Genomic DNA, 19,376 nt, shown 5'->3' on the forward strand with positions numbered 1-19,376 from the left:
GCAGCCACTCTTCTCTAGCTTATAAATTTATTAATGCAATTAGTTTGTAGGTACTTGAGCTGAACAATTACTAGTTTACTTGTGTTTTTAAGTAGCATGAATTTTAAAATGTCATTTAATATCTAAGCCTCTGAATGGAATTCAATGACTTTAAATTAAGCCTATTTGTAAATAGCACAAGGCAATGTGTGATTATGCAATCTGCTGAGGTTTTCAAAAACTAATATTTAGAGCAAAAGTGAATCTCATCCTAGCAGAATCTTAATAAAAACTCAATAGTGATTTGTAAATACTGTGAAACTAATCAGCCATTCCATCCACAAATACTGTTTCATCACTGCTTAGTTCTTGATGAAAATGGCAAGCTGCAGTTCTAATGACATAATTTCATTTGAAGCATATAGTGGCTCCTCTGTTTATTAAAACACACACACACACAAGATTGGCTCTTGTAACACCCCCTTCAAGTTAAATTACTACAACTAGTGCTGAGAAAATGGTGCTCATTTTAAGGCTCTGCCTCATGAGGAGGAGGAGGAGGATGGAAACGATGACAAAACAAAAGAAATATGTACTGAGTTTTAGCTCTGTGTCAGGTCCTGTGCTAAATATTTTATTCTCACAACAGTCCTATGAAGTGAGACAATCGCTATCCCTCTTTTACTCAAGACAAGAGGTTTAGTTAGTGGTGGAGCTGGATTCACGGAGGGCAATCTGGAGCTCTTACGCACCCTGTTACTGCTGTCGACAATGGCTATTACCTAGGCCAGTTGACAGAGAACATTCAAATGATTGCCCTTCGTGAGGAGTCTTTTGTTGTTCATGTCTGAGCTGTGGGTAGGAAAAGAGAACCAGGGCGTGTTTTCACCAAACTTCTATAAAAGGCGTAATTGAAACAATTGTTTTCTATGGTCATATAGATAATGGAGAGGCAATTGCCTGGCATAAAATTGCAAAGCCATAATGTATGTGGTTCATGAAACTGTAGCTAAAATCACACAGCTTGCTTAGATATTAATGGAGCTGTGTGTGTTATTGCTTGCATGGATGGTATTCATATTCACCCTCATTGGAGGCTATAATAGACTTACCCATGACTGTCACAGTTCTTGCTGTGTCCACTTTCTCATATTGGGTTCACTTTAAAGGAGAAGTCTGCAGAGACAAGATTATGTGGAAATTACACTGTCTGGAAGATGAATCCAGTGGCCTACAGCAGCGTTACCCACTGAGCAATAGCTAGCATGTGTACAGGCAGGCTAAATAATGTCTGATTTGAGAACAGAATGTGGTTTGTATTCATTTTTAGATAGTAAAGAGCTGGTATGTCAGTCCCTTTGGAGACTTTATCTAGGGCTTTACCCTTGAGTGCTTAAAATAGCACAAGTTCTATTGCACTGGAGATGAATAAAAACAAATTGGGGAGACCATCAGCAGAACAGACTGCTTCGTGCTAGAGTCCAAGGCTACTCCAAAACCACCAGACCAACAGCCTCAGCATCCTGCCAGCAGCCAGATGCCGGCAATAGAATTGACTGCAGTTTGGCATTTGGGCTCTGTGATTTTCAGCCAAGGAGAATTGCAGGCAAAAAAATATTTAAAATTCTCTTTGTAAAGAGTTACGTTTTCTGTGATCAACACTGATAATAATAAAAGTATGGTAAAATCCAAGTAGCTCTTGATAAGATATTTGGAAGTATATTATGAATGCTAAAAATAATCTTTTGAAGAAAGAGTATTAAAAAAAGTTATGTTTCCAATCAGAGGAAGTATGTTTCAGACTTAATTTGCTACAAATTAAATGCGGCACACCAGCATCTTGGTTAGAGAGGTGTATGTGGGTGGGAAAGAATGACCTATGCACTTGATGGTAAGAAATTGAACTTCAGTATGGTCGTGGGGTTTTTCAGTGAAGTGGCCTTTGGGCCACTGAGTTTATGTCATTATTTTACAAGGGGGAACTGTATTGGCCTATCAAGGAAAGGAGCTAGATTTGTTAAACCAGTGATTTTTAAGTACAAGAGATTCCCTAACCCCCCAGGGGACAATTGACAATATCTGGAGACATTTTTGACTGTCACAACTTGAAGAGAGGGAAGTGCAACTGTTACCTACCCTGTTTCCCCGAAAATAAGACAGTGTCTTATTTTAAGGTGTGCTCCCAAAGATGCGCTAGGTCTTATTTTCAGGGGACGTCTTATCTTTCCTGTAAGTAGGTCTTATTTTCGGAGGGTGTCTTATTTTCGAGGAAACAGGGTAGTAGAGAGGACAGGGATGCTGTTAAACGTGCTACAATGCACAGGAAAGCTCCCTGCAACAAAGAGTTCTCACCTGAAAAATAGTCATCATGACAAAGTTCGGGGGCCTGGTTTAAAATCACCTGGCTAGTGTACGTTTGTTCACTACAATCCTAACAAGTGTCAATCAAAGATAGGTTGATAAAAGATGATTTTTTAATGATTTGCTCTGGGTGCAACACTTACAGAATGTTCTAAATTATTTCTGCTCAAACAAAATGCATAGAGGAAAAAAACAACAACAAAAACCTAACCTTCCTCCAATCTACACACCGAAACCACACATTTTGCAAGAATGTAGGAGGACCCGGTTGATTCACTTTTCAAACTTGAAAAATGGGGCACATTAACAAAGCACACTAAATGACTCAGCTGTTTAGGATGATCTATAAGCCAGTTCATTTTCCTGTTATTAAATAACAAACCATGAATCTTGACAAATGAACCCGCTTGTTTGACATTATTTGAAAAACTCATAACATGCTCGATTCTGATGGTCACTTCCCCTTTGAAATTAAATTTTAAGATGGACTTAATTTAAATTTTGATAAAGAGAAAAGGCCTGTTAGCCTTTACTAGGACTGCCTGCTGTTTACGCTTATCTCTCTTTTCTTCCTGCTTATACAAAGATACACCAGACCCTCTACCAGGGTGTCAATGTCCAGAATTGTTTTAAGGAAGTGTTTATACTTCCCAGTGTCTATATGATTAAGAGTTAAAATTCTTCAGTGTTGTGGTGGACTGCAAGGCTTCTGGAGTCAGACTCGCTGGGTTCAACTCAGGGATCTAGCTGTGAGGCCTCGGTGATGGTTCTTTACTTTTGGGGGCCTTAGTTTTCTCTTTTGTAAAATGAGAGAGATATGTTTTGCCTCTTGGGCTGTAATGCTTAGTGAGCATGTAGGAATGTTACCTGTGATCATTACAATTACTATTTTAGGATTGACATATTCCTAAATGGATTTCAAGCCATTTTATTTCATTTCCTAAAGGGGACACTGATACCGAGCCTCTGATTTAGCAGCCCAAAGTGGTTACGGGGGTCTAGTGCCTGCCATCATGAATAAACGTCTAAGAAAGAATCTGCATCCTGACCGAGCAAATGTGGCTTCTAGCAAAGCGCTGTATCTCGCCCCTTCGATCCGAGTGTCATGCTTAGTCTCTTTCTGAAAATCTTCCATTTCTACTGCTCTAACCAAGCTGACGCTGCACATTCATAGCAACCCCTTGCCCTGTGTGACAGTGTTCAGTAACCCCAGACCGTAAGTACTCCCTACTCCTAAATAGGATTTATAAAGTGTGACTTTGAGCAATATCGCTAAGTCAATTTTATCTGAAGGAAAATATTTTTCTTTACTCGTGTTTTGGAATTCTTTCTTCGGTGTCTCAAAATGATTTAAAACCTAATCGATGATAAAATTCCAAGCCATCTAAAGACAAAGAATAGAGGGAAAGAAGCAGAGCCACTTTAATCTAGAAAGAGGCTGCTGTGTCCCATTAACCCCAAGAGATTATTTACACTCCATTTTTTTTTTTTTTTTTTAAGATTCTGTAGTTTGGTCATCTGTCTTTGACAGCCAGAGCATACAAGACCACTTTTGCTTTTCATAAATTAATTCATTTAGGGCTGTGCGTTTGTCAGACATTCTGGGAACCTTTTTTCAACATTTTCTTGATTAAAAGATGTATATTGTGAAAATGGGTGGAGAGAAAGGAATTTATAATTCTTAAAACCAAGGTGTGATTTACAGTGCTGACTGCTACCTAAATCAATCAGTGCCTCATCAACAGATAAATGAAATATTACAGATCAGGAAGAGTTCCCACACTGAGTGCTGAAATCTGTGGATTGGTTGGTTCAATAACACTGAGAAAGTCTTCCTCTTTTAGCAGAATTTCTACAATTCCACAAGCAAGAACACGACATAATAAACCACTTTTGAGTGTGTATTTTTTTCAAAGCACTTCTGAAATAGTCTTTCTCCACAGTCTGGGCTTCCCCTCCTATTTATAAATTACATACCTCATTTTCATGCACACTGCTTCCCCATTTTCATCCCAAGTTTGGTTTGCTTTTGACTATTTTGTTTAATTATTTTTCTCAGTAATTTGTTGGGCCCTTCGGAGGACACGTTTTATTGTTTTAGGCATCATGCAATTTGCTAAATGGTGTTCTGGTTATGGAAATGCTCACAAAGGGCCTTGGGCAGGGGTGGGGGGTGAGGGGGTGGAATTAAGTAAACACATATTGATCATTCCGTAGCGGGTGCTTTCTTATTTGATCAGTCAAGGACTCAGTCTGAACTGTTCCATCTAATCTGTGATACATAAAGCTGGAGACATTTTTCTGGCTCCCTGGTGGTTTTAAAGGCTATGCAATGGGAAAAACTGTTTTAAACAAAGTCTCATTTTAAAAGAAGCTGAGTACAGAATGGAATTCAAAGAATTTGAAGAGAGGGGAGGTGAAAGTGGTAGCTCACAGTTTTTAAAAGGCCCCAAGACTTTTAAGAGAGTAAAGCACAGAAGAGAAGTAAAAGAGAAACCTCCTCTGACCCAGGTTCAGATAGAGAGACCAGCAAGCTGCTTCAACAAGCACGGACTGAACACCTACTGTGTGCAAGGCTTGCATAGGAAGTAAAGCTCCAGCGTTGTGGGGACTTTGTCAGGAATTAAGTCACAGCTTTTTATGCCAGCAAACAAACGTAAGCTTTATTCAGATATTAAATTCTAAAAGGCAATGAATATTTTTTTAATTAAAATATTGGGAAGAGAAAGTATTCTTCTGTGTAATTCATTTTAAAATTCGACATTAAAATGTTCATATGTTCATATTAATATGTAATATTGTGAAAAAAATGTTTATTTCAGGGAAAGGAGTTGGAGGCTCCGGGCTTTGCTCCTGCCCACGCCTACTCTCTCCCTTCCCCATTCCTAAATTCTCAGCCAGTTTCTGTTTGCATTGGATAATTCTGTTTTATCCCCTCCCAACTCCACAGTGAATGAGAAACACACATGGGAAACATGGTAGAAAGCTTGCAGTGCTTTATATATTAGGTGCTATAAATCTGGCTTAGGAAAACAATGGGAACTTTAGAGTAAAAGATAATTCTAGGAGCCTGTCACAGATTTTGTTGGCTGATCATATCCTGAGATTAGGATTAGGAAACAGACAAAGAATCTAGCTCCACAATTCTCAGCATGGAGGCTGCAAGAATGACAGAAACACTGAAATAGGGTAATCGTGATGCTCATGTGGGGAACTGGGAATTGAGAAAACATGTAATCGTTGTGATTTGATATACTGAATCTAAGAAGCATTGTCTTATAGCTAGAAATAGAGATTGGGCACCAGTTTGGGAAGTTATAAAACAAACTATTATAGTAAGAAACAAGACTGAGTGATGCTAAAACTTGGCCTCTGTCTCTATCGGCTCAGTGCTATTTTTTTTTCTTTTTTATTGTGCATTATATATGCTAAATATTAAGCATCTACTATATATCAAGCACTAGGCTAGGTGCTATTTGTGTAAGGGTTGACACATTTCCTGCTGTCAGAGAACATACAGATTAATGCTCGAGAAAGTCATTAAGTAAGCCGAAAACACATTTAATAAAGACCAAAGATGCTTAAAACTATAAAGGAAAATAATAGAATGCGTAGGGTAATACTTAATTTGAAAGTAGAAAGATGGATTAGAACCAACCCAGCACAGCTGGGCTAAGAATGGGAAGAGGAGAAAGTTGGAAATATGATTGGGACTGGCCCAGGAAGTGGTTGGAGAAAAAGTTAAAAAAAAAAATCCTGTGAGGTTTCAGGGCTTTTAAATAAGTGCAGTGGAAAGCCACCACGGGATGCTATCTAGCAAGTGCAGCTCTCTGCGAGTGAGATCTCGCTAAGCTCTATTTTCAGTACATCATATTATTTACCTGGGCCCAGCAGGCCTGTCAATTTGGGCTGCAGAACACAGTTGTGGAATGAAAAGTCTGTATTATTTGCATGCTGGTTATATTTCCTGAGTGTCTCAGATTGAGACTATAGAGGCGTAGAGCGTATCACATTGTTTTCTTCATTTAAATTATTATCTCTTAGCTTTGTTCCATCGCACAAAAGATTTTGTAGTTTATTCTCATCTAAATAAATACTTTTTGCCATGGCACCCCCAACTTGCTGTTTGATAAGTACACACCTCCCAATTCTAATAAAAGAGTTAATGAGTCCTCAGGTTAGACTCAACTGAAAGTTTCTCCCATGGAATCTTGCTGAATATACTCATTGTGCCTTTGGGTAACATTCAAGTTACAACTGAGAAATTCTGGCATGGTTACATTGGCTAATACCATTGACAAGACAGATATAAAACACAAATATTAACGTTACTATTATTCTTTTTTTCTTTTTTTTTTTTTGTAGAGACAGAGTCTCACTTTATGGCCCTCAGTAGAGTGCCATGGCATCACACAGCTCACAGCAACCTCCAACTCCTGGGCTTAAGCGATTCTCTTGCCTCAGCCTCCTGAGCAGCTGGGACTACAGGCGCCCGCCACAAGGCCCAGCTATTTTTTGGTTGCAGTTCAGCCGGGGCCGGGTTTGAACCCGCCACCCTCGGTATATGGGGCCGGCACCTTACCGACTGAGCCACAGGCGCTGCCCACGTTACTATTATTCTTACTAATATTTATTGTATACTTACTAATTTCCAGGGACCATTGTGTTTGCATTAAGTCAAGGTTTCTTAAGACCTTATAAGAGAGTAGTATTATTATTATCTTCTTTATATTATTAGTATTATTATCTTCTTTATATTAATGAGAATGCTGCCTCTGAGAAGTTAAGGCACCATTTAAAGGTCCCCTCACCAAGAAGAGTCACAGCAGGGATTCAACCCAGATCGTCAGTGTTGAGTTGAGAATTTTTGAAGATAAGCCTGTATCAAAAAGAAATAAGCCTAATGAGCAAATATATATCTAATTCTGACCTTTGTAGTTATAAACACACATTGTATATTCCAGCATGTGGGTCTTTTTTCATTTCCATTTTGCCATGTAATGGTATCGCCAATTAAAACAATTGTTCTCTAATAAGAGTGATCCTTACCACTGCCACGGAACATTTGGCATGTTGATATATTTTCGGTCATTACAGCTGGGAGATGGGTGTTACTAAAATCTGGTGGGTAAAGGGTACCTTACAATGAACAGGACGGCACACACAACAGAGAGTTATCCTGTCCAGGTGCTCAGGGTGCCTACACTGAGAGCCTGCATTAGAGTCATTTAAAGAGGATCTTGATGGTAAGGAAAGAATGGAGGCTTAGTCTTGCAAACAAGGGAAGTTCAATATGAAGAAGCAGTTTTCGGAATGGAGGGAACAGCTAAGATGAATTCATGCATTTAATCATTCCTAGAATCACTATTTGTAGACTAATTTCTATGTATCATCGTGCTGGACAGTAATGGTGAGGAAAACAATATGAGGAAGTTTCTTTAGAGAAAAAAAGGACAAAGAGCAGAGGCAAACCAAGGATGCTTGGTTAGTAAAGATATGCTGGAAGCAGAGCTTCCATGCCAAGAGTGAACTGTTTTGTTCTATCAGGGAGATGTGCTGCTTTACATGTCTGAGGAGAGTCACTGTGGTTAGGGGCAAATTCAAAAGCCATATGCTACCACCAGGAGCACCTGATAACTTCTCTTTGTCCCATGCATGGCTGACTTTGTGCTGATCAAAATCGAGGGGCACTGGGTGGGGGAAAGCAAATGATGGTTTCAGATGCAAAACAGAGCAGGGCTATCAATATGCTGAATGTGTGCGTGCACGCCTGGCTTGGAGAGGACGAGAAGCTTACTTTGCTTTCGAGTTGTGCGGCTGGCCTGTGAGCAGGTGCTGGCTTTTGTTTTTCCAGTAACAGCTTTTTCTGTTTCCAGCAGTCCTATGCACCAGCTCCCCACCCCATGGCTCCTCCCAGCCCCAGCACAAACAGCAGCAGCAACAACAGCAGCAGCAACAGCAGCGGGGAACAGTTGAGTAAAACCAACCTGTACATTCGAGGCCTCCCGCCAGGCACCACCGACCAGGACCTCATCAAGCTGTGCCAACCGTAAGTGTCCTTCTGCTCTCGGTGCCCTTTCTCGCTCACGTTCTTGCCTATGTGGGCAGGACCTGGTCACGTACCCAGTGCACCCATTCAATACCTGTGTCTCAGGGAAGAAGACAGTGCTTTACAAACAGGACGTTTGATTCCAGCTTATGTTAGTGAGTTGAGTTTATTTCATATTTGCTGTGGAGGGGAGGATTCTTGAGCAGACATACCCAGGAACGCTGGCTGATTTGTATATATTGACCTGAAATGTGAAGATCAGTGACCACGTTGAGCTCTCAAGCCATGTGTCTGGTGGAGTCTATGATAATGCTCATGAAAGAAGCTACTTTTCTGGAGAAATATGAATGAAAGGAATCGTAAAGACTCAGAGGTAGTAGATTTCGGGATGATCACCTCTTGCATTTCAGAGCTTTTCTGGGAAGTGCTTGGTAAATTTAAGTTCCGCCTGGCCTAGGTAATTGGAGAAGTATAATGTTAATTATCTAGTTTCCTGGACAATTTTTGTTGCCAAGTCCAGTGAAGCTATCGCCCAACAAGGCCAAGAACTTCACTTACTAAGTAGTTTTATTTTGACTAGGAAGCATGGAAGTGATTAAATCCCCTACAAAATGTTTTCGTTAACCTGTTATCTACCAACACCCATGCCATTATGTCTCGTTTCTATCCAAATAAATTAGACATATTTAAGTTTAATCTTCAAATAAATTTAAAAATGAATAATGAATTAAGAATCATAAAACTGTATTTTTAGACTGCTGTCAGTACCAATATATGTCATTTGCTTGTGTTTTAGCTGGGTATTTTTAAAATTTAGGAAACTATTACTCAATTGTTCTTTTTCTCTTATGCAATGCTTTTGAAAGAAAGTTGCAAGGATATTTGTTTTGTAAATTTTCCAACCTCTAAAATATTGAAAGAGAAATACAAAGCTGACAATATTTATTTGCCTTTGTTCTAAATTTTAAGATTGGGAGTACATATCAAAACAAGAGAAAGTGGCAGATAAACTAAACACAACTACATCTCTACATAATTAGTTGACAAGGCAATAGGTAGAGTAGGGATGCCTTATTTGTGGAAGAGGAAAGGCCGAACCTTGAAAGACAAATATTTATTTAAAAGAAGTTATTTTTTAAATGTTAAAAAATGCCGGAGCTGGGTGGCGTCTGTGGCTCAAAGGAGTAGGATGCCGGCCCCATAGGCTGGAGGTGGCAGGTTCAAATCCAGCCCCGGCCAAAAACTGCAAAAAAAAAAAAAAAAAATGCCGGAGCTAATTCATAGAAATACGAGTATATGTTAGGTTTTGTTCTATAGAATATTGAGGTGGAGAACTAGAAGATAAATCACTTAAATTTATCTTGGGATGTTGGAAAAATTCAAACTCTATTTTGAGAGCAAGGCCTTTGAAAATGTGAAAGATGGTAGGCTTTATGACAGAGGGTTCAGATGAAATAGCTCCTTTTCATTGAATGCTGATGCAATAAAAATAGCTATTACTTTTGATTCATATTTAATTCTCATTCTAAAAAAATATTAATGGATAATGAAGAAAGGTTCTACTGATTGCTCTATACCACTTGTAGAGTTCATTGAAACATATTTTCAGGCCCAAGAGATTAATTAGGTTTCACTAGGTCTGGGGTGGAGCCCCCAAAATATTTATTTCTACCATGCTGTCTGGTATTAGTGATGATGCTACACTTTGGGGAAGCATTTCTTTTCTACAGTCACAAAGACCACAGACTATTTCTTTTACATAAAATTTTGCTTAACTGATAAATGGATGTGCTCACCAACTGTATGAGATTGAGGCAGTTCACTTCCTCACTTGGATCCTCAGTTTTTCCTTTTTATTAAAAGAGTAGGTTAAGTTTGATTGTTTCTACATTTTCTTCTTATATCAGCGGGATGCTTGAGCCAATTGCTAAATACTGAAAAATATTGTGAGCAATTTGTGACACAATTGGGAGCTTGATACTGGCCATAGTGAGAGTATTTATAACACAAGAGTCAGTACACCCTACAAATCAGAGCTTTATTTTATTGGAACTCTGGTTTACTGACACACCACTGATGTGGTACCATACTATGAATTTCTATGTCAATGTTCATTTCTGCAAAGAATTGCCAGAATTTTATAAATGGGAATTATTACTTACTAGCCTATAATACATATTGGCATTTTAAACTCAAGATGAAGATATAGGGACAAGAAAACATTGTTATCGAGGAAATAAGTTTTGTTAGTGTTTCTTTCATGCATTTGGGAAATATAAAGTATGCTAAGTGTACAGAGGGTAGTAGTTATTTGTTCATATTAATATTTTCTAGCTATTCAGATGTGGCCTATTTATTGTCATTGTAAAATCACAATAACAATTATTTATTATTAATATTTATTATTATTTAGTACTTAATATGATTTAATATTATTTATTATCATTGTAAAATTACAATGAAGATTATTATTATTGCAAAATTACAATAATAAAATAAGTAAATAACAATGATATGATAATAAACTTTATAATAATTTATATAATAAATAACATAATTTATATAATAAATAATTATTGAAAATAAATATTATTATAATTATTAAAATTTGTGGGTTCTCCTGTTACTAAAGTTATCTGTACCTGGGGTTTATGGCTTAGATTCTTTTCCCTAGAGAATCTTAGAGAATTTATGTGATCAGGCAGCATAATATATTGGAAATAACTGTGGGCTAAGAGGTCTTTCATTCTTGGCTGTGCATCCACTGGATATGTGGCCTTAGACAAATGACTTGTCTCCTCTTAACTTTGGTTTCCCTCATGTATATAATGATGGATTTGAACTCAATAATATTTTATACTTCTTTCACTCTAAAGTTTTACTGTTTGATTGTGGGCCTCGTTAGTGGCAAAACTTCCTCTAGATCACCTTTTATATCTGTCGCCAATCCTTTTATATCCACCTCCAATCCCCTCCTACAGTGTTAGCAACCACCTGAATTGATTGAGCTGCATGGTATGATGTGAAGGCTGGGGTTGCCTTTGGTAAGAGGCTAACACAGGTCCTTTGTATAATCCTATTCCTATTCTTGTAGTGTTGCTCTTCTATACTGCTCATTACTATTTCACACTAGTGGTCTTCTAAAGATTACAATTATTTTACATTTCTGTTACTCATCCAACATTTTAAAATAATTTCACTTACAAAACAGAAAATATTTGTAGTTTTAAATGAACGTGCCATTAGGATTCATTTCCAATTTGTTCCTATGAAATTATAAGTAGCTTAGGAGTTAATAGTCCTCATAGGAAATGCGGTATTTGCTAATATTTATGGTAATCAAATAATAGGAAACAGAGATACACAAAAAAGCATAGACATTGAATTTTCTGGTATTAGTATACCATATCCATATTAATGCTAATGAACAGACAATGATATTAAAGCAAATGAAATCGCATTATTTCTCAGTGTATAAGCTAAGAGCAAATTCTCATTAAGGAATTCTATTCACATTTATCATCAAAGCTTCTATGTTCAGATCACAAGTAAAATCAAAGGAAAGATAAAACTGAAGATAACAAACGCAAAGAATAATTCTCCTCTATGGAAAAACCTCCTAATTATACTTATATTTTGGATGAATACATTACATTTTGCCTAATGTAGAAAACACTATGAATATTTTCTAATGTCTTTATCTTGAGAAAACTCAAGGAGCTTTATTGTTTTCTAAATCAAGAAATATTTACTCAGTACCTGCAGAACGTATGTGCTGAGGATTTGGTGGGCAGTAAATTTAAACAAAGGAGAATTTTTATTCTAGAGAAATAGGCATAAACAATTATATGATTTGATAGAAGGTTATAAGTGCCAAAAAAAGAGAGGAGCATGGTACTAAGAAACTTTATTATATGAGATTAGATCTAGTTAGGGTGATTAGCAAAGTCTTCTCTGAGGAAGTGACGGATAAGCTCAAATCAGAGGATAATTAATGAAGTGGGAAAGGAGGGTAAGAGCTTTCTAGGCACAGTGAACTTCACAAGTGCAGCCCTCCTGGCTGGAAGGAGCATGGCAAGACAGGAGGCTGAGAAAAGGCCAATGTGGCGTTTAGTAGAAAAAGGGAGATGGAGTAAGGGACAAAATGAACTGGAAAATATGGAGCGATGAGATGGTTCCTTTGTAGATTATGTTAAGGAGCTTTGATTTATCTTGTGAGTAATGAAGGAAAACATTTACTTGTCATAAACAAGGTGACATAATTGGATTTTAGTTTTAAAAGGTAACTCCAGCTTCGGAGTGGAAAGAAGGGATTTCATAAGATCAATGAATAACCAAAATAGTAATAATAGAAAAGTAAGCTGTAAAATGAATGATTTGTGTTTAGAAAGAAGGGTGTAGAATTTACTAATTATGGTAGTAGAAAAGTTGTGTGAGATGAAGTATTTCTTTTGTTGTATGCATTCATTTTTCCATTAAAAAACAAGGCCCATAGAGACAATTAACCAAATGAATTTCAAAAGAAACAGCAAAGTAGCACAGGATAGAACCCAAATCAGTTGATTTTTAGTTAATTGCTTTTTCTTACCTAGTCACGAATGGGTCAGCAATATACTATAAATATTTAATGGCTATAATATGATATTAAAAACACCAAAGGGAATATAATGAAGACTAGAACTTGAACTGATTGTACAAATATATTTATGGATGGATTATCAGTTGAACACTATGTATGGAACACCTGGATTATATACCCTGTGTGTCTTAAATCAAGAGGAACAGATAGAAGTTGGAGAAGACAGATTTGCTTTAATAAAGTAAGAGAGAATATTACGTCATTTTTGGACTAAATAAAATTTTGCAGTGTAATGTTTTTTTATATATTAAGTTTTATTTTCCCCTCCAAAGAAATTAATAACTTCTATTTTATGATTGTGAGCATGCTCTTGCTTTTAAAAAATAAAATCACATATTTACCATAATGTGAATTTAAAGTGAAAACAATCATTTTAGGTGTTTATATTTATATATTCTACATCAACAATATATTTTATTTAACCTTTTTGTGCCTTATAAATTTTAATCAATTTAGTGCTCTCAGGAAGCCCCAGCTTCCACGTGATTAACTTGCCTGGAGTTAATCAAAATATTGCAAAGAAACCCAATGAATTGTATTCCCATAGTAAAGTGAACATGATGCTCTAAAGGCCCCTTGAAACGGAATGCAGGAAAATGGAGGGATCTCTTGAGTAGATGCATACATATTTCCAGTCATCACTAGAAGAGCAGGAAAGTCAGCTGCCTGCCCGACACTTTTCTCTGCAAATGTTCTCTTTTCTTTTCTTTGCTCAAATTATGACACCTGAGCATGTCCTCCTTTAAAATGAAATGCTGGATGCCACTTTAGCATTTAACAAGAGAGGAGAAATGCCCACAATGAAAAGCTAGGGGACCAAAACAGGAATGTTGTGTTCAAGAGCTGAAGGATCTGCCCAAGCTAATCTCCCCGACTTTTGCCCCACCCTGTTGGGTGTCTCATTATAGTGCACGCTGAATGCGGAATAGCTAAGAGCAGCCTCAAGTGCCATCCAGGCTCTGGGTGCAGAGTCCATTATACACGGTGTCAGACAGTTTTGACAAATGCACAAACACAATCAAACCTTTTATCAATTTAAAAGTAACCTTGTCACAGTAATCTGTCAAACTGTTCAGATACAACCAAAGGAGAACAAGTCATCACACACTCCAGGGTAACCAAGTAAATAAGGAAAATGTGACTGGAAATTTTTAGAGTTCTTTCTTACTGTGTCATTGAAGATTTAAATGTTCTCTCTAATAAGACCCGAGGAAATTTATTAGTGGCTTTCTTCTGTAAGTGAGACTCAAATTACGCAGCTGCTTTTGAGGTGTCATAAATTAGTGTGGTGGCAGGTGTGAGCAGAAAGTGAATTCTAGAATCTTTTGAACTCTGCCTTTGTGTATTTTAAATAAGAGAACGCCAAAAGTTCCAAACTGGATATTTGAATTCCTTGAGTCAGCAAAGATCTGATATTTAGTTATATATATATGAATTTAACTTTAGGCAAATTTATGTTTGTCAAGAATTTATTGTAAACTAGACATACTATTTGATTAGTAATTAATAAATGTCATTAATAATGCATTGTGATATTTAAATATCATTATTTCTAAAATAAACAAATTTATTCTGTGCCACATGCCACATAACTCTGCTCAGTTTTTATATTATCTTAGTTAATCTCAAAACAACCCTATGACGTGGGAATAATAATTTCTGAGTCACAGTTAAGTAAATTGAAGCTCAAAAAGTTTAAGGAACTTGTTCAAGTTTATACAGCCACCAGGATTCAAACTCCGGATGTGACATCAAAGCCCTTATTCATTATCACTAAAACATTCATATGATGAAAATAGGATAGTAAAAGTCATGGGTTCTCAAATACATGACTGCCCATGAAATCTCTTAGAAATCTTTAAAAAGGAGATCTGGACCTCACTCTTCAGGGATTCTGATTTAACTAAAATAGAGTCCACCTACATTGGGATTTTTAAAAGGTAATTTTTATATGTAGCAAAGTTTGAGAACTCTTGGAGTTAAGTGATGCTCACATGAATTGGAAAACATAATTTAATTCTCTGTTTAAGTTTCCTTTCTCTGACTTTTATAGGTTCTGGCAATTTCATAGGTTATACCAGTTTGTTTTCAATTAACCAAAGGACTTAAAAAATAAATTCTATTAATGAAAATATAGAATGACTGGATTTTCTGATAATAAAATTGGAATTTTAGGGACATGAAAACTCAAGTCCTGGAACAGCCCACTGACAAGGATTTTATCAGATGTGCTTGGAAGGACCTTGATCTTCCTTTTCCCATTATTTTTATAAGTTTCTTCCACATTCTATTTCTTAATTATTGTTGATGATTAAGTTTTATTTTGACTCATGTTAGTAAATTTCTATATACACTTACATTTTTATTGTTGACTCTATAGTAATGAATATGAGTCTAGTAACGAGTCTTATAAATAATTTGCATTTCTGGGCACAGTGGCTCACACCTGTAATCTCAGCACTTTGGGAGGCGGAGGCAGGTGGATTGCCTGAGCTCAGGAGTTTAAGACCAGCCTGAGCAAGATCAAGACACCATCTCTAAAACTAGACAGACCTTGTGGTGGGTGTCTTTTGTCCCAGCTACTTGAGAGGCTGAGGCAAGAGGATTGCTTGAACACAAGAGTTTGAGGTTGCTGTGAGCTATGACGCCATGACAGTCTACACAGGGCAACAAACAGTAATAATAATAATAATTTGCAACTTCTAGAATTTGGGAGGCATCTTGAAAATTATTATTTTACTAATTCATTGACCATTTTTTGTTATTGTTTTTATTATTTTGGATGAAGGATGTACTGCTGAATATTTGCACATTTCATGATGAATTTTAAAACATTTTTATTTTTTTTTTTATTTTTTTATTTTTTTTTAACTTTTTTTATTAAATCATAACTGTATACAATGATATGATTATGGGGCATCATACACTCACTTCATAAACCATTTGACACATTTTTATCACAGTGGTTAACATAGCCTTTCCGGCGTTATCTCAGTTACTGTGCCAAAACATTTACATTCTACATTTACCAAGTTTCGCAAATACCCCTATAATATGCACCACAGGTGTGATCCCACCGATTCCCCTCCCTCTACCCACCCCCCCCCTTTCCCACTTCCCCCTATTGTTAAGTTGTAGCTGGGTTATAGCTTTCATGTGAGAGTCCCAAATTAGTTTCATAGTAGGGCTGTGTACATTGGGTGAGTATTTCATGAGGAGAACCCCCCGGGCAATTGAAGCAGCTTCAAAAATACACTACTGGGACTTGATCAAACTAAAAAGCTTCTGCACAGCTAAGAACACAGTAAGCAGAGCAAGCAGACAGCCCTCAGAATGGGAGAAGATATTTGCAGGGTATAACTCTAAAGGTTTAATAACCAGAATCCACAGAGAACTCAAACGCATCAGCAAGAAAAAAACAAGGGATCCCATCGCAGGCTGGGCAAGGGATTTGAAGAGAAACTTCTCTGAAGAAGACAGGCGCAAGGCCTTCAGACATATGAAAAAATGCTCATCATCTTTAATCATCAGAGAAATGCAAATCAAAACTACTTTGAGATATCATCTAACTCCAATGAGACTAGCCTATATCACAAAATCTCAAGACCAGAGATGCTGGCGTGGATGCGGAGAAAAGGGAACACTTCTGCACTGCTGGTGGGAATGCAAATTAATACATTCCTTTTGGAAAGATATATGGAGAACACTCAGAGATCTAAAAATAGATCTGCCATTCAATCCTGTAATTCCTCTGCTGGGCATATACCCAGAAGACCAAAAATCACAACATAACAAAGATATTTGTACCAGAATGTTTATTGCAGCCCAATTCATAATAGCTAAGTCATGGAAAAAGCCCAAGTGTCCATCGATCCACGAATGGATTAAAACATTTTTAAATTGATGATAGGAGTTAATGTTTTTCCCTATTTATCCTAGGAACAGAGAGAAGAACACTAGTTTACCATGTTGGTGACAGCACAAAAAAGATAGGGATATTAAAGGGTATGGTCAGCTCTTTCTAGATGTGCCAGATAAAGGCCTAGAACTGAGGGACAGGTGGAATTGGAGGCAGATACCAAGCTGAGTATCTGAAAATTTGAAGACGTGGGGCTCAAGGGCAGGACTTTGGCAAGATCAGATAGCATATTGGTTTTCTATTTGTCTGATGATTTACTAGTTGACAAAACAGTCAACTCTTTTTAGTCCTTATTCTCTTTGATTTCTCTATTGCTTGACACTGTTGACTCCTCCTTTGTTCTCAAACTTTTCTCTTTTTTTTTTTTTTGAGACAAAGTCTCCCTTGCCCTCAATAAAGTGCTGTGGCATCATAGCGCACAGCAACCTCAAACTCTAGGGCTCAAGCAATCCTCTTGCCTCAGCCTCCCAACTAGCTGGAACTACAGTCACCTGCCACAACACCCAGCTATTTTTAGAGATGGGGTCTTGCTCTTGCTCTGGCTGGTCTTGAATTCCTGATCTTACGCAATCCACCTGCCTCGGCCTCCCAGAGTGCTTAGGATTATAAGTGTGAGGCACTGTGCCCAGCAATTCTCAAAGCTTTCTTCTTCCATGGCTGTCAGATTCCTCTTCCCAAGGTCTTAGCCTACGTTTTGGGTTTTGGAGATTCTTCTTTGTAACTCCTCTTTCTTTTCCTGAGTCTTAAATTTATTTTGAAGTTTCCTGGAGGATTGCACTTTCCACCCTATAAACTATCTTTTCTGCTACTTAAATAACTTTAGCTATTCTAGTGATGATTACATCTATTCCTCCACATCATGGAGTCTTTTTTCAGTCCTAAATTCATATCTCGTTCTTTCCTCAACAGTTCCAATTTTGTATTCCACAAGCTATCAACTCATTGCCCAAAAGAGTTAGTTCCAGATTTATTCCTTCTTTAATACTCTCCTTCCATGTGAGTGTTACCATCATCTACCCAGGGATCCAAGTAAAACATCTTGGGATCACTTTTGTCTCCAGTCTATAATTAATTCCTAAATTATACAGGTTTCAACTGTTTGATGTTTATGATATTCAGTGTGTCTTCTGTGTTTCACTACTGCCATTGTTTATTTGCTCATTTTCAAAAGTATTTACCATGGCAGATAGCTTAAGGACTGGTGAGTTTCTTCATAGAACTTGCATTATAGGCCGGGCCCAGTGGTTCACACCTGTAATCCCAGCATTCTGGGAGGCCGAGGCAGGTAGATTGCCTGAGCTCAGGAGTTCAAGACTAGCTGGAGCAAGAGCAAGACCCCATCTCTACCAAAAATAGGAAAACTAGTGGGTATTATGGCAGCAGGCCACCTACTAGGGAGGCTGAGGAAAGAGAACTGCTTGAGACTAGGAGTTTGAGATTGCTTTGAGCTCTGACACTGTGGCACTCTACCGCGGGTGATAGAGTGAGACTCTGTCTCAAAAAAAGAAAAAGGCAGTATAAAGGAGAGTGATGATAAATTAATAAATGAATAAACCTCAGAATATGTAAATATCATGAAAAGCAGTTTGTAAGTAATGACTAGGTAGTTATAAACTTGGTGTTCTATTTAATGTGAAATATGAATTTCAAGAAGGAATAAGGGAGATAATATTTATAAATAAGGGTGATAATATTTATGAATAAGAACATTACAAAACAGACTTAAGAGCTTGAATGAAGCCTGAAGATAGAAAAGATCTTGGTATATTCAAAAAACATAAAGAAGGTCGGGTATTTTTCTGTAAAGAATGGATTATGAGGGGAGAAAGCAGAAAATGAGTAAGATGTCAGTGTGGAAGCTCAGGAAGGGGGGATTGGAGTAGGATCATAATTGTAGATGGGGTTAGATGTGATGAATTCGGGATATATTTTGGAGATAGTTTTGATAGAATTTACTCATGAATTGTAGAAGGAGCGATTTTGGGTAGAGAGAAATCAATTTCTCCCCAGTCTTGTTAGTTTTGAGATCCTGTCAGACATCTAAAATGAGATGCAAGTTGGCAGTTTGATATATGACTCTAGTTTTCAAAGTGAAAGTTAGAGTAAAAGCTATAAGATGGGAGTCAAAAGCATTATAGCTTAAAAAGCTTTTAAACTTATCATACTGACAAGATAATAATATGGTATATAATATGTTACACACTACTCTTTTTTGCATGTAGGCAGTTGATATTACCGTGTGTTAACCTCATACCAATCTCCATTTTACAAATGATAAAGCAATGACAAAGAAGATAAGTGACTTTCCCAAGTTCACACATCTGGGAATTGGCCATTTCAGGGTTTCATTTTAAAAGTATGGTTTATGAGCCCCTCTCTTTACCATGATCCATATATAAGGAGTATGTATAAGAAAGGGCGCCGGTCCC

General features: G+C 37.2%; 1 protein-coding gene across 10 annotated transcripts in view; it reads left to right on the forward strand.

The window, feature by feature from the left end:
* Positions 1-19,376, forward strand: part of RBMS3 (RNA binding motif single stranded interacting protein 3) — a 793,177-nt gene that overhangs the window by 151,054 nt on the left and 622,747 nt on the right. For 6 of the 10 annotated variants that reach the window (XM_053599626.1, XM_053599630.1, XM_053599631.1 and 3 more), the window contains exon 2: positions 8,217-8,389. In XM_053599626.1, coding sequence (XP_053455601.1) covers positions 8,217-8,389 — 173 coding nt within the window. The remainder of the gene's footprint in view (positions 1-8,216; positions 8,390-19,376) is intronic. The other 4 variants (XM_053599627.1, XM_053599633.1, XM_053599629.1 and 1 more) reach the window with 1 other exon arrangement.

This window comes from Nycticebus coucang, chromosome 8 (genome assembly GCF_027406575.1).
Source record: "Nycticebus coucang isolate mNycCou1 chromosome 8, mNycCou1.pri, whole genome shotgun sequence".
In the NCBI taxonomy this organism is placed as follows: domain Eukaryota; kingdom Metazoa; phylum Chordata; class Mammalia; order Primates; family Lorisidae; genus Nycticebus; species Nycticebus coucang.